The sequence below is a fragment of the Neomonachus schauinslandi genome, chromosome 2 (genome assembly GCF_002201575.2).
Source record: "Neomonachus schauinslandi chromosome 2, ASM220157v2, whole genome shotgun sequence".
Taxonomy (NCBI): domain Eukaryota; kingdom Metazoa; phylum Chordata; class Mammalia; order Carnivora; family Phocidae; genus Neomonachus; species Neomonachus schauinslandi.
In genome coordinates, this window is record NC_058404.1 from 43,819,421 (window position 1) to 43,833,670 (window position 14,250).

The window sequence follows — 14,250 nt, forward strand, 5'->3', positions numbered from 1 at the left end:
TCTCGCTCTGTCTCTCATGAATTAAAAAAAAAAAAAAAAAAAACAAAAAAAAAAAACCTCTGGATTTTATGGCTACTTGTTACCATGGCTACAAAACAATATATCTTTTACAAAGTTTGTCATTTTTTAATTGCCAGGAACACATGAATGTTTATATTTTCATCTGATTTTATTGTTTAATTTCTTACACGTATATGTTAAATTGATGAAGAATTTATTTTTTATTTTTAAAAAAATTTTTAAGAGATTTTATTTATTTATTTGTCAGAGATAGAGCACAAGCAGGGAGAGCAGCAGGCAGAGGGAGGAGAAGCAGGCTCCCCGCTGAGCAAGGAGCCCGATGTGGGACTCAGTCCCAGGACTCTGGGATCATGACCTGAGCTGAAGGCAGCCGCTTAACCGACTGAGCCACCCAGGCGTCCCCCAAGAATTTATTTTTTAAATGGATAGCAAGTTTTCTTACCCATTTTTTAAAACTTTTTAAAGATTTTATTTATTTGAGAGAGCATGAGCAGGGTGAGGAGCAGTGGGAGAAGTAGACTCCCCGCTGAGCAGGGAGCTCGACGCAGGGCTCGATCCCGGGACTCCAGGATCATGACCTGAGCCAAAGGCAGACATTTTACCGACTGAGCCACCCAAGCACCCCTAAACATGTGGGCTTTTTTAAAGATTTATTTATTTGAGAGAGAGAGCATGCGAGCGCATGTGAAGGGGGGTAAGGGCACAGAGAGAGAGAATCTTAAGGAGACTGTGCACTGAGCACAGAGCCTGATGCAGTGCTCAATCCCATGACCCTGAGATCACAACCTGAGCTGAAACCAAGAGTTGGATGCTTACCTGACTATGCCACCTGGGTGCCCCAATTCTTATACTTTTTTTTTTTTAAGATTTTTTATTTATTTATTTGACAGAGAGAGTAGAGCCAGAGAGCACAAGTTGGGGGGAATGGCAGAGGGAGAGGGAGAAGCAGGCTCCCCGGTGAGCAGGGGGCTCAATGTGAAACTTGATCCCAGGACCCTCATATCATGACCTGAGCCTAAGGCAGATGCTTAACCGACTGAGCCACCCAGACACCCCTCTTACCCGGTTTTTAATGATCCTTTTCCCCCCACTAACTTGAAATGCCACTAGTAATTATTGGACACTCAATCTAATCTGTCTTTCAGTCTCACTGAGATCTTTTATTCCATTAATTTCTTTTCTTTTTTCAGATTTAGTAAGGCACAATTGACAAAATAAACCTCATACATTTAAAGTATACAATTTGACGAGTTTTAACTTACTTGTATACCAACGTAACATCACAGTGAAGATAATGAGCATATCCATTGCCCATGTAAAATTTACTCATGTCTCTTTCAGACCTCTTTCTTTGTTCTCCTCTGTCCACCATAGGCAGCAAACACTGTTCCGCTTTCTGCCACTAGAGATTAGTGTCCATCTTTTAGAATTTTCTATATGTGGAATCATATGGTATATACTCATTTTTTTGTTTTTTTGTTGTTCAGTCTGGCTTTTTTCAGCATGAGTTTTTTTAATTTTAATTTTTTATTTCAATCCCAGTATAGAAGTCCAAAGTAAGGGGCACCTGAGTGGCTCAGTCGGTTGAGCGTCTGCCTTTGGCTCAGGTCATGATCCCAGGGTCCTGGGATCGAGTTCCACGTCGCTCCCCGCTCAGCGGCGAGTCTGCTTCTTCCTCTCCCTCTGCTCCCACTGGTTCTCTCTCTCTCTCTCTCTCTCTCAAGTAAATAAATTAAAATCTTTTTTAAAAAAGTAAAGTGAGGGCGCCTGGGTGGCTCAGTTGGTTAAGCGACTGCCTTTGGCTCAGGTCATGATCCTGGAGTCCCTGGATCGAGTCCCGCATCGGGCTCCCTGCTCGGCAGGGAGTCTGCTTCTCCCTCTGACCCTCCCCCTTCTCATGTGCTCTCTCTCATTCTCTCTCTCTCAAATAAATAAGTAAAATCTTTAAAAAAAAATAAAAATAAAAAGTAAAGTAAAATAAATGCAGTTAAAAATCATTGATTTTTATCTTCTTTTCAATGTTGAATATTGGAGTAACAAGACATAGGCCTATATTGTTTATCTCCTGTGTCCCTCAGTCAGTTTTTAGCTTTTTTCTTGATTGTGCCTTCCTCCTCCATGTCAACCTCCTACCTTTTCTGATGCAAGACAGTGATTTAGGGGAAAAGGATTTGATGAGAGAATATTAAAAACTGTCATTAAGAGTTCTGAAAATAAATTACAAGTTAAAAGGTGTTTGAATATGGATTTTATACTAGTGGTTGCTTTTGACTTCCACAACTACATATATACAGTTAACCTACATTTTTTTGAGACAGAGAGAGAGCGCACAAGTGACGGGGGCAGAAGGAGAGGGAGAGAGAGAATCTTAAGCAGGGTCCATGCCCAGCACAGAGCCTGACACCAGGCTCGATCTCACGACCCTGAGATCATGACCTGAGCCAAAATCAAGAGTCAGAGTCTTAACCAGCTGAGCCACCGAGGTGCCCTTGTAGTGAACTATCTTTATAGCCAGCTCTCTGTATTTAACCTGCCGACAGAGTAAAGTGCCACACACACACACTACATCTGGCATGTAGCAGGCAGTGATGACAGTGATGGAGGTGATGTTTGCAAACACACAGTTCTGTTCTCTGTGCTAGGGACAGTTCTCAGTGCTTCATGTATATAAAGTCATTGCGTTCTCTCAACACTAAGTTAGGTGCTTCCCTGACCCCACTTTCACGTGAGGAAACCAAAGCACAAAGAGCCGTAACTCAAAGTCTCACAGGCTAGTAAGTGGAAGACACAAGATTTGAACCCAGGCATTGGCTCTGTCGTCAGTGTTGAACTGCTTAAACTCTCTGATGGTTTTTCACCACTTACTGCCGTCTTTCTTAAGACGACTTCTGCAGGATACTAATTGCCCAGGATGGCAATAAATGTTCATTCAGTGAGGTTAAAAGGAGAAGAGTGGGAGGAATCCGTGGTTAAATACATGGGAGGTAAATAAAGGTAAATAAATATGTTTCTTCAGCAGCCTGAGGTGCTCAGGTATGTTGTGAGTCTCTAAACAGGGTTATAATTTGCAGAATGGACTCCACTTTTTTGATTGTGGAACCTTTTTCACACCTTCTCACAACCTCTCAAGGGACCACCAGTGTTCCTGAAGAATCTACCCTGGGTGACACTGACCTGCAGAAAAGAGTCCAAGCTCTGATCCTTGACTTAACAAGGACATTCACATCTGTCCCTGCTTACCTGCAGCCTGTCCCTCTTCAGCCTCCTTGCCCTCCCCATCCCCAGATCCCTGCTTATCCCCTGCATACTGCTGCCTCTGCCTGGCGTTTCTGCTTGGCAGATTGCTCCTTCAAGCATCATTCTGTAAACGTTCCTTGACTCTCTGGGCATATTCAGACATGCTTTCTGCAAGTTTCCTGTGTTGGCTTGTTCACAGCACTGTTTAGAGGTTACCGCGAGGGTACATTTATCTATGGTGAGTCTGTCATCTGCATCTTTAACATCTTCACCAGCGCTGTCTAATGATAGGTATTTGTAATCCCTTCCATTAGCTAAAAAGGGCAAATATAGTTTAAAGAATGTTTTGTTGTCCCTCCGTAGACTCTCCTAATAATGATACAAAATAATTGTTTTGATGATTAAAGTACCTAATTCAAAGGCAAACTGTGAATGTTATTAATTTGTAGTTGCTGTTTTTAATTTCCCTTTTATTTTTTCCACAATTTTTTAAAAAGATTTTATTTATTTATTAGAGAGAGAGAGAGCAGGGGAGAGGCAGAGAGGGGGACAGGGAGAATCAGACCCCCTGTTGAGCGGGGACCCCAGCACGGGGCTTAATCCCAGGACCCTGGAATCATGACCTGAGCTGAAGACAGATGCTTAACCAACTGAGCCACTCAGGCGCCCCTCTTTTCACTATTTTTAGTGATTTTGTTTGTTTTTTTTTTTTGGTAATGTCAAAAAGAAAAGAGATGAGAGTCCTAACTCTTTTTTTTTTTTTAAGATTTTATTTATTTATTTGAGAGAGAGAATGAGAGAGAGAGAGCATGAGAGGGGGGAGGGTCAGAGAGAGAAGCAGACTCCCTACTGAGGGCAGGGAGCCCAATGTGGGATTCGATCCTGAGACTCCAGATCATGACCTGATTCAAAGGCAGTCACTTAACCTGCTGAGCTACCCCGGTGCCCCAAGAGTCCTAACTCTTAAAAGAGACAGTTGGAGCCTTCTGGTGCTGTATAGCTGTGATCGTACCCCTGAAGTACTTTTTTTTTTTTTAAAGATTTTATTTATTTGACAGAGAGAGAGAGCACAAGTAGGCAGAGTGGCAGGCAGAGGGAGAGGGAGAAGCAGACTCCCCACTGAGCGGGGAGTCCAATGCAGGATTCGATCCCAGGACCCTGGGATCATGACCTGAGCGGAAGGCAGACGCTTAACGACTGAGCCACCCAGGTGCCCCCTGAAGTACTTATTTGCATCCCCCACCCTTTTCATTGTGCTCTCTGTATACAGATATGATTCAGAAGTCTTTTGTCTCTTTCCAAAGGCATGCCATGTATCAGCAGAACAAAGAAAACTTCCAGGATGAGTGCACTAAGCTTCTGGTTGGCAATATTGTTATAACCCGATACAACAATCGTACCTATCGTATTGATGATGTGGATTGGAATAAGACACCAAAAGATAGCTTCATAATGTCTGATGGGAAGGAGATCACATTCTTGGAATACTACAGGTGGAAAGAAGAGACTGGGCTTGGGTCTTTGGGTGGCTGTGGGATATAGGCTACCATTCTGTAGTGGGAGATTGAGTTCCGTAGTAGCATGCTTTTAAAATAATTGGATTGGTAACGCACCTAAGATTGAATGAGCTTGTTTGTGGGATTTGACCTGAATATGCTACCATTACAGTTTCATTTCTTTTAGTAATTTTGGAAGTTACTTTATAAATTAATACCAGGATTTTGAATTATATTTCTTTTGTTGGTTTAGGTAGAAGTCTGGCTGGAGGGGTGAAATTCAGGTCTTTAATCATTTGACTATCATTTTGTCTTTCCAGTTGCCCAAGGCTTTCAACCTGATGGAGTTTTTTTTTTTTAAGATTTATTTATTTGAGGGTGGGGGGAGTGCACACGGGCAGGGGGGGGGGCAGAGAGAGAGGGAGAGCGAGAGAATCCCAAGCAGAGTCTGTGTGGAACCTGACGTGGGTGGGGCTTGATTCCACAACCCCAAGATCATGACTCAAGCCAAAACCAAGAATTGGATGCTTAACTGACTGAACCACTCAGGCACCCCCAACCTGATGCAGATTTAAGCATATTTTTCCCTGGACGTTAGACTCTTTCTCCTCCATTTAATTGCGGTGTTAACTTGAGCCTGCCTTTTCCAGTTATAAATACGCTATAATGAGTTTCTGGTGGATCCTTGACAAAGGTATTATGCAAATTATGTACCCCAGTACTGGTTAAGACACCCAGACTATGTTGCCATACGTAGTGATGCTGCTTCTGAAATGTTTTCCTGCCTCTGCCCTGCTCTAGCAAAAACTATGGGATCACAATTAAGGAAGAGGACCAGCCACTGCTGATCCACAGGCCCAGTGAGAGACAGAATAACAAAGGGATGGTGAGTGGGGGCGGTGTCAGATTTGCACTTCTCGCTTAAGCTCTTCATCCATGGTGCTGGGAGCCGTGGAGCAGGGTTACAGTGTGGTTGGGGAAGACTCTGCAGGGCTGTCTCATCTAGCCAGTGGTGTCACTTCATGGGTAGGATTTGCTTTTGAAGTCCCCATAATGAGGAGCTAAGTATCCATATGAGCAAGTTAGGTTAAGGAATAAGGAGAATTTTCTGCTAAAGATTAAAACACTGGATCCATTAGGGAAGTTGTAGACATTTAACAGGGACTGGAACCAGCGGAAAGTACCTTGACACTGACTGTTCTGTCTTAAGTGAGAAGGCTGAAGATCAACCAGCTAAGATAAGATCTGGAGGCCCCAGCTGGATGGGATGTATTGCCTTAGCTTGTCTGGAGGCCCAAGAGGGACAGTTTTGGGGGGTTTTTTTTCCTAGTTTTTCCACTTTTTTTGACCATTTCAACATTTTTCTCTTTACCTAATACAGCAGGCTATAAGTATTATCACTGAGGGGAAAAGGGTAAAATACTTGGCAGTGTTTCACTGCCCTCTTTTCTGGGGTTTTATGTTCCTTATTGTGCCAGTTATGTCCCTGCAGGCCCAGCCCTGGGCATGGCATGTCCTGTGAGGTCAGAGGAACAAGACCGTCTTTACTGCCTTATTTTTCCTCTCCATTCTCTCCTCAAAGCTGCTAAAAGGCGAAATCCTGCTGCTACCTGAGCTTTCGTTCATGACCGGAATCCCTGAGAAGATGAAGAAGGACTTCAGAGCCATGAAGGTGAGAAATGCCCGTGTTGATTGGAAGGCCTTTTTGAGAACAGCTTGAGCTAGATCTGGGCAGGCCTGTGTCATCACCTGGGCAGGTCTGTTCTTCCAGGCTCCAGTTCTCTCTGTAAAACATGCTCCATGTCCCTTCCCACACACTAAAATAGCTGATCGGAGCTCCTTTTTTAAGATTGTTGAAAACAAAAGAGTGGAGTGATTGGATTATAAGGTAGAAGGAAAAAAGTAATTATGTCTTCACCCCCACCAATCAGATAGATGACTGTAAACTGGTCATATGATCATAAGTGAGGTTCTTTGATAGCACTGCGTTTTTCTAGTGCTACAAGCCTTCCTACAAGCCTTCAGTCTATTTAAAGGGGTGGGGGAGATAATGTAGCAAAAAGTAATCAACAAGTCAGAGGCTGAGGTAAAAGGATAGAAGTTTATCTTGTGGGGTGTAGAGTGTCCAGGAGATGTTGGGCTGAATCTCCATAAGAAGTAGCTGAGAAGCACAGACGTGGGCAGCAGCATGAGTCTAGAGCCCAAGCACTTCACCTCCACTCTGTCTGCAGCGCTTGGGGCTTTCCACACCCGAGCTCCTGTGCTGCCTCACTCTCCCAGCGCTTGTCTGTTACCCTTGGACCCATGTCTGTCTCCGATGCCACAGACTATTTTCAATAACATCATAAAGAGCCCGAAGTGAAGCTTAGCATATCTTTAAGAGATTTCTTTCATGTCTACCTTCGTTCCTTCTCTGTTTAGCATGTAGGTCAAGGCTCCTTCCTTACAACACTCAGTCACCTGATGACTTTATGATCACAGAGCTATCTATGCCGCCCCGCAGACTGGCAGTAATGACTGCCTCATAGGGAACAACAACTGGACAGTTCTTTGGTCCCAGAAGAGTAAAGAACTCACATATGTGATTCAGAATCTTTATGTGTACCTTTGGGTCTTCATTTAACAATAACATTTAGTGGGGCTCCTGGGTGGCTCAGTCATTGAGCGTCTGCCTTCGGCTCAGGTCATGGTCCAAGGGTCCTGGGATCGAGCCCCGCGTCGGGCTCCCTGCTCGGCGGGGAACCTGCTTCTCCCTCTCCCTCTCCCCCTGCTTGTGTTCCCTCTCTCGCTGTATCTGTCTCTGTCAAATAAATGAATAAAATCTTTAAAAAAAAAACAACACTTAGAAAACACGAATTATGGACCAAACACTGGACCAAAAACTTGTCTTATGATGACATTAAATACAGTAGTAGTATGACATGAAGTATAAAACTGGATCTGGTTTTCCGTTCTGTTATGTTTGGCTCTGCCTGGCACAGGACATTTTTCCCCCTATTTTTCCCAAATATTAAATAGGTGTAATCAAGCCCCTTTTGCTCCTGTTTCATAGAATTTCTAAGTAAGATTTTAATTACTCATTTGAGAGAGAGTGCACAAGTTGGGGGGGGGCAGAGGAAGAGGGAGAAGGTGAAGCAAACTCCCCACTGAATAGGGAGCCCCGATGCAGGGCTGGATCCCAGGATCCTGGGATCACGACCTGAGCCCGAAGGCAGATGCTTAACTGACTGAGTCACCCAGGCGCCCCTGAATTTCTTAGGAATTTTAAATTCAGAACATGGTTTTGAGAAAGAGGTAAGATTTAGCTGTCATGTGGGAGAAAGAAACAATAACATTTCAAATTCTTACTTTTATGATTAAAATTTTAACCGTATACTTCATTTACATTCCTGAGAGATGTTTATTAAAATTTTTGGAGTATTTAAAAATGTCTACAGATTTCAGTGGAAAGGAGGTTTTTTTTGGAAATGTTTTAGACATATTGGGGTTTAACTTCATATTGGAGAAACTAATACTCATAACTTATTATCTCCATTTTAAATCTATTTAGGATTTGACCCAGCAGATCAACCTGAGCCCCAAACAGCACCATAATGCTTTGGAATGCTTACTCCAGAGAATTTCAAAGAATGAGACAGCCAGCAATGAATTGGCACGCTGGGGACTGTGTCTGCAGAAGGATGTACATAAGGTAAAGTGAATGTAGCCAAGTAGGAAACAGCATTGAACAGTGATTTTAAGAGCTTAGTGAAGTAGGTGATAGCTTCCTCTCTTATCTTTATTTTGGAGTTTTGCTCTATTATTACACTTTTTTGGGGGGGTCCTAGTCATAATATTTGAATTTTCTTCTCTTAATTTGTTAGTATCTCTTAGAGATTTTTCTTCTGTATTTCACAGAGATCTGAGCTGTTAATTTTCAGTCAAACAGATAGTAAAAGGAATATGGACTTAAATTTTATCTCATTTTTGGGGTGCCTGGGTCGCTCAGTTGGTTAAGCGTCTGACTTTTGATTTTGGCTCAGGTCATGATCTCAGGGTTGTGAGATCATGCTGCATTGTTGGGCTCTGCGCTCAGCAGGAATTCTGCTTGACATTGTCTTTCTCCCTCTCTCCACCCCCCTAAAAAAAATAAGTCTTTATAAAAAAAATGACCTCATTTTCAGTTTTCTAATCTAGGTAATTCTTAAGGTTCTGTATGTCCTTTTTTTTTCCAAGTTTTTTTTTTCTTTCCCAGTAATTAACTTGTGATTCTTGAATATACTATTGTCATTCTTTCCATAGGCATAGAGAGTTTTGGATTTACACCATCTGATTCTTATGGCCCTTTCTGCCTGCATCTTGCCTGCATCTGCTATGTTGTATTTTGTGTGGCATGATCCATAGGGCAGAGGCAGTGTGAGATAGTGTGCAGTCCTTGCCCTTCTCTATCCATTTATTTGGCTTTGAATCTCAGTTTTACCACTTGCCATCGTAGTTACTTTGAGCAAATTGCCTAGCATCTCTTAGTATTTTTATCTGTAAAATGAGGATAATGATTGACTTATAAGAATTTAAATGGTAACATCTTCAGCATAATATGTGACACATAGCAAGTGCTAAATAAACATTAGCTATTATTACTTTTCACCTTTCTTTTGAGGTTATACCAAAATAATTAATTCTACCTTTTCTCTAGTTCTCTTGTACTCTGAATTGACTCCTTGTTAAAAAAATTTTTTTTAAATAAAAGTAATGGATAGTCAATAAGGAAAATGTCAAAACCTCACAAAAAGTAAAGAAAGAGGTAAAAACATCAGTAATTTCATCATCCAAAGATGATATCTCAGTGATTTATTTTATTTTTTTTTAAAGATTTTATTTGTCAGAGAAAGAAAGTACAAGCAGGGGGCGTGGCAGGCAGAGGGAGAGGGAGAAGCAGGCTCCCTGCTGAGCAAGGAGCCTGATGTGGGAGTTGATCCCAGGACTGAGAGAGAACAGTATCAGTGACCTGATATCAGAACAGATCATGACCTGAGCTGAAGGCAGACGCTTAACCCACTGAGCCACCCAGGCATCCCTCAGTGTTTTATTTTAGATATGTACAAAAGATACTTCAATGTATGTCCTTCCTCCACATTTTTCTGTGAAAATAAATCTTTTTTTTTCACAAAGCTGTAATTATATTGTATATGGTTTTACATTTTCTTTTTCATTTAATATTATATTTTAAACATGTTTTCGTGTTATTAAATATTAATTTGAAAATGTAGAAAATATAAGCTAAAGAAGAAAAAAGTTCATCTTTCTATTTGAGAATAACCACTGTTAACATTTTTGTACATACCCTTCAGTGGATTTTTGTGTGTGTGTACATGTGCATGCTTGCGTGCTTATGCATACTCACACACGGCATGTGTTCATATAGTTTCTTTTTTTTCCCTCAGTATATTTAGAATGTTTTTCCATGTCATTTAATATTTTTCTAAACATTTTAATTGCTGCTAGATAGTTTATTAACAATTTTCTATTCTTTCACATTCAAATTGAATTTAATATTTCTAAATTAGAAATTGTTATTCAGGGGTGCCTGGGTGGCTCAGTCATTAAGCGTCTGCCTTTGGCTCAGGTCATGATCCTGCATCGGGCTCCCTGCTCAGTGGGGAGCCTGTTTATCCCTTTGCATGCTGCTCCCCCTATGTGTGCGCTTGCTGTCTCACTCGCTCTCTCTGTCTGCCAAATAAATAAATAATCTTAAAAAAGAAATAGTTACTCAGTAAACAGCCTTGTAACTAAGTCTTTGTAATGTTGTTTATTTTCATAGATTTATGGAAGTGGAATTATTAGGTCAGGGGACATTTATGTTTTTAGTACGTATTACATATTGCCAATTGCCTTCTAGAAAAGTTCAAAAGTTTTTTACTTTCACATCATGAGTTTGATTCCTTACTCTTGCTATTGTTGTTTATGTTAATAAACTCATTAATTTTTTTTTTTGGTTATAGATAAAGTAAGTATTTTTCTAAAGATTGATTTATTTGAGAGCAAGAGCGAGAGAGAAAGAGAGCGCACATGAGAGTGCCTGTGCAAGAGCATGGGGAGAGGACGAAGGGAGAGGGAGAGAATCTCAAGCAGACCACCCGCTGAGCACAGAACCTGACATAGGGCTCCATCTCACAACCCTGAGATCATGACCTGAGCCAAAATCAAGAGTTGGGCACTTAACCGACTGAGCCACCCAGGAGCCCCAGTATTTGTTATTTTTAAATAAGCAAATGGTAGAGATCATAGTAAAAAATACGCATCCCCAGAGATAATCACCACTAAGTATAGACTCATCCAGTTTTTATTATGCGTACATTACTATTTTTTTTTTAAAACGATCATATTCGTTAGGGAGTAGTTTTAATGATTGCAGAATAGTCCATCATGTTGTTATATCATCAGCTTAATTATCTTCTTATTTTTGGATATTTAGATTTGATTGACTTATTCCTAACTTTAATTTGTTCTTTCATTATATTTATATCTTTCCTTCCTGTTTTTCTTTTTAAAGTGTAGTAGTTTATGTTCAGCCTTATTAAGAAATTTTACTTTTAATTTTCTTTCAATTTGTCTCTTAAAATATTTTTAAAAATTATTTTCCTATTTATCTTGAAATTATAGTTCTTTTACATGCATTCTCTACTTCTGAAGAGGCAATGCTTTCTAATCCCTTTCTTGGGAGACCATGTTAGAAGCTTCAATAATTGAAGAGCCATGTCTATAAAAATTTTACCTGTATTTGTCCAGAGTTTTTTTGGCCTAGACTCACTCACTGCTAGCAGTTTCATTTTTGTGCCGTTCTTGGAAGTTATTACAGGGACAGGTTTACATAGTGGAGTTGACCAGGCCTGAGAGAGAACAGTATCAGTAGTGTTTGCAGATGGCTCATGTCATGGGTGCTTTGTTTTGTATTTAGATTGAAGGACGTGTTCTGCCAATGGAAAGAATTAACTTAAGAAATACTTCATTTATCACATCTCAGGAACTAAACTGGATTAAGGAAGTAACCAGAGACCTTTCCATCTTGACTGTAAGTGACTTTTGAGGTGGTGAAGAGAGGACCAGTATTCCTATAAGTATGGAAATTAAGAAGCAGGAATGATTCAGTGTCTTCTTTTTGAGGGAGAGTACCGACTGAATTCCCATCCTGAATTATCTATTAAACTGGGGTCCTCCAAATAGAGCAAATTGATGAGTTGTTAGAGATAAGCACTTTGGTTGGCCATAAACTTAGGAAAAGGAAATAGATTGCTATGGTAATTCATATAGTGCCAGCCTCTTAGCCACTCTCCCTTTTATCTTCCCCCGCTTTTCCCTGGGGGTTCCTGAAAGATGTTCTTATCCATGAAAGAAGTATAATTAAAACAGCCCCCACCAAAGGAACTAAAGGACAAAATGGTATATAATTATTTTTAAATGTTTTTGGCTAACCTGGTCTTTTTGGCCATGCATAAAGTACTCACATCTGTTTCTAAAACTTTTTATTGAAGTATGTTTAAAGAAAAAGTATACTTAAAATTTTAAGTTTGATGAATTTTCAAAGGTTCAAAAATCTATGTAATCCACACCAAGGGTTAAGAAAAAGAACTTTATCAGTGCCCCAGAAGCCATCCCTCCAGCTCCTCGTTACTACCTACCTCTCCCTTACAAACTATAAGAGTAGTCACTATCCTGACTTTTAACAGCGCAGATTCATTTCAGTTGGTTTTTGTACTTGATGTATACATGAAACCATATGGTATATATTCTTTTATGTCTGGCTTAATTTCTTCAGCCTTGCATTGGTGGGTTTCATCCATATTGTTGGATATGGTTGTAGGTCTTTCATTCTCATTGCTGCATAGTATTCCACTGTGAAAGTATCCCCCAATTTACTTACCACGTATATCTGTTAGTTACAGGAATTAGATCAGAAAGGACTCAAGCAGAGTTATAAGCAATTTGTTCTCTAGAATAATACCTCCTGGGTGTGACTTCAGAGTGTCTAAGTTGTGGGAAGTGCTAAAAATAGCTTGTCATTATTCCTAGGTCCCCATGCATTTCTGGGCACTGTTTTACCCAAAGAGAGCAATGGATCAGGCCCGAGAACTGGTTAACATGTTGGAGAAGATAGCTGGCCCCATTGGTATGCGTATGAGCCCACCAGCCTGGGTTGAACTAAAGGATGATCGAATAGAAACCTATGTCAGAACCATTCAATCCATGCTAGGAGTTGAGGTAATAAATTAATTTGAGTATATTTATAGGATGCCTGTTTTAAAATACTTGAATACTTGATCTTAAATTATCTTGGTCATCAGTCTGCTGTTTATGATGCCCAGAAACTTGTGTGTTACTCATGTACACATGAAATACTGAACTAAGTGTAAGTAATATTTATGCTCTTTGGTTAATTCTGCTTCTCTCATTATGTGTTGGCAGCCTCACTCTTATGTTCTTTTTTCACATAATTGACAGAATAGCTGACTTAACTTTAGTTCCTTATCTATATAGAACATGTTGTGCTCCTAAAGCAACTTTTTGGGCCCGGTGCCATTTTGCACAGTTCTGTACTGAGCTGTCACAGTCTGGTCTGGCTTAAGATTTGAATTGCTCTGGCGATGAACTTGGCACCTGGCCCATCGGCTCGGTCCTGACAGCCAATCAGGACCACTGGAGGTGAGCAGGTCATAGCACTCGTAACTCAGTAGTTCAGGCCTGCAGTTCTTATCTGTTCGTACACAAAACAGGAAGAAGCTTAAGGAAGGAACAAAAGCAGAGGAAACGTTTTTGGAAGTAACTAGTCTTTGACTTGAAGAGTCCTTTCTTGTGAGAGCAGTACTAGAATGAGATTATCTTGGGATCTCTCTGATCCCCGACTCCGGGTTATCACCCACAACAGCACCCTCGTGTTCTTTCTTTGTAATTTCTTCCTGGTTTCCCAGGCTTATAGTCTGCCGTGGCCTCCCCCTAGGCCTGATCATGGATAATTCTGCTCTTCTTTCAAAAGAATAACCCAGTGTAGTACGTCAGCTCCCGCATCTCACCACTTGCCACGTTCTCTTTAGGAGGATGTACTGCTATCAGTTCTCATGCAGCGTGGATATGAGGTTCATTCATCATGTTTACCAAACTTAACTCATATTGGTCTTGTCTCTGTCGTCTTTAAGGCGTGCTGTTTTATTATTTGTTAGGGGTCACAAACTCAGAATATCTGCAGGAGCCAGATGAATAACACAAACAAGTGAAGTGGGCTGGGGGGGGGCTATAGTGAACTAAAGAGAGTAAACCCTATAACTGCAGGTAGAAGCACAGCATTATCAAATTAATTTTTAATTTATTTCTTTTTTAGTAGAAGCAAAAGATCTGGATTTGTGTGTATGTTCCCCTCCTTATGTTTAAATGTTAATTAAAAAAGGCGGGTACCTGGCTGGCTCAGTCTCTTGATCTCAGGGTCATGAGTTCAGGCCCCATGTTGGGCATGGAGCCTACTTAA

The 14,250-nt window shown here is 40.8% G+C and overlaps 1 protein-coding gene across 2 annotated transcripts in view; it reads left to right on the top strand.

Moving 5' to 3' along the window:
• Positions 1-14,250, top strand: part of PIWIL2 (piwi like RNA-mediated gene silencing 2) — a 71,108-nt gene that overhangs the window by 14,984 nt on the left and 41,874 nt on the right. For both annotated transcript variants that reach the window (XM_021698899.1, XM_021698900.1), the window contains exons 10-15: positions 4,563-4,751; positions 5,556-5,640; positions 6,337-6,426; positions 8,305-8,445; positions 11,692-11,805; positions 12,804-12,992. In XM_021698899.1, coding sequence (XP_021554574.1) covers positions 4,563-4,751; positions 5,556-5,640; positions 6,337-6,426; positions 8,305-8,445; positions 11,692-11,805; positions 12,804-12,992 — 808 coding nt within the window. The remainder of the gene's footprint in view (positions 1-4,562; positions 4,752-5,555; positions 5,641-6,336; positions 6,427-8,304; positions 8,446-11,691; positions 11,806-12,803; positions 12,993-14,250) is intronic.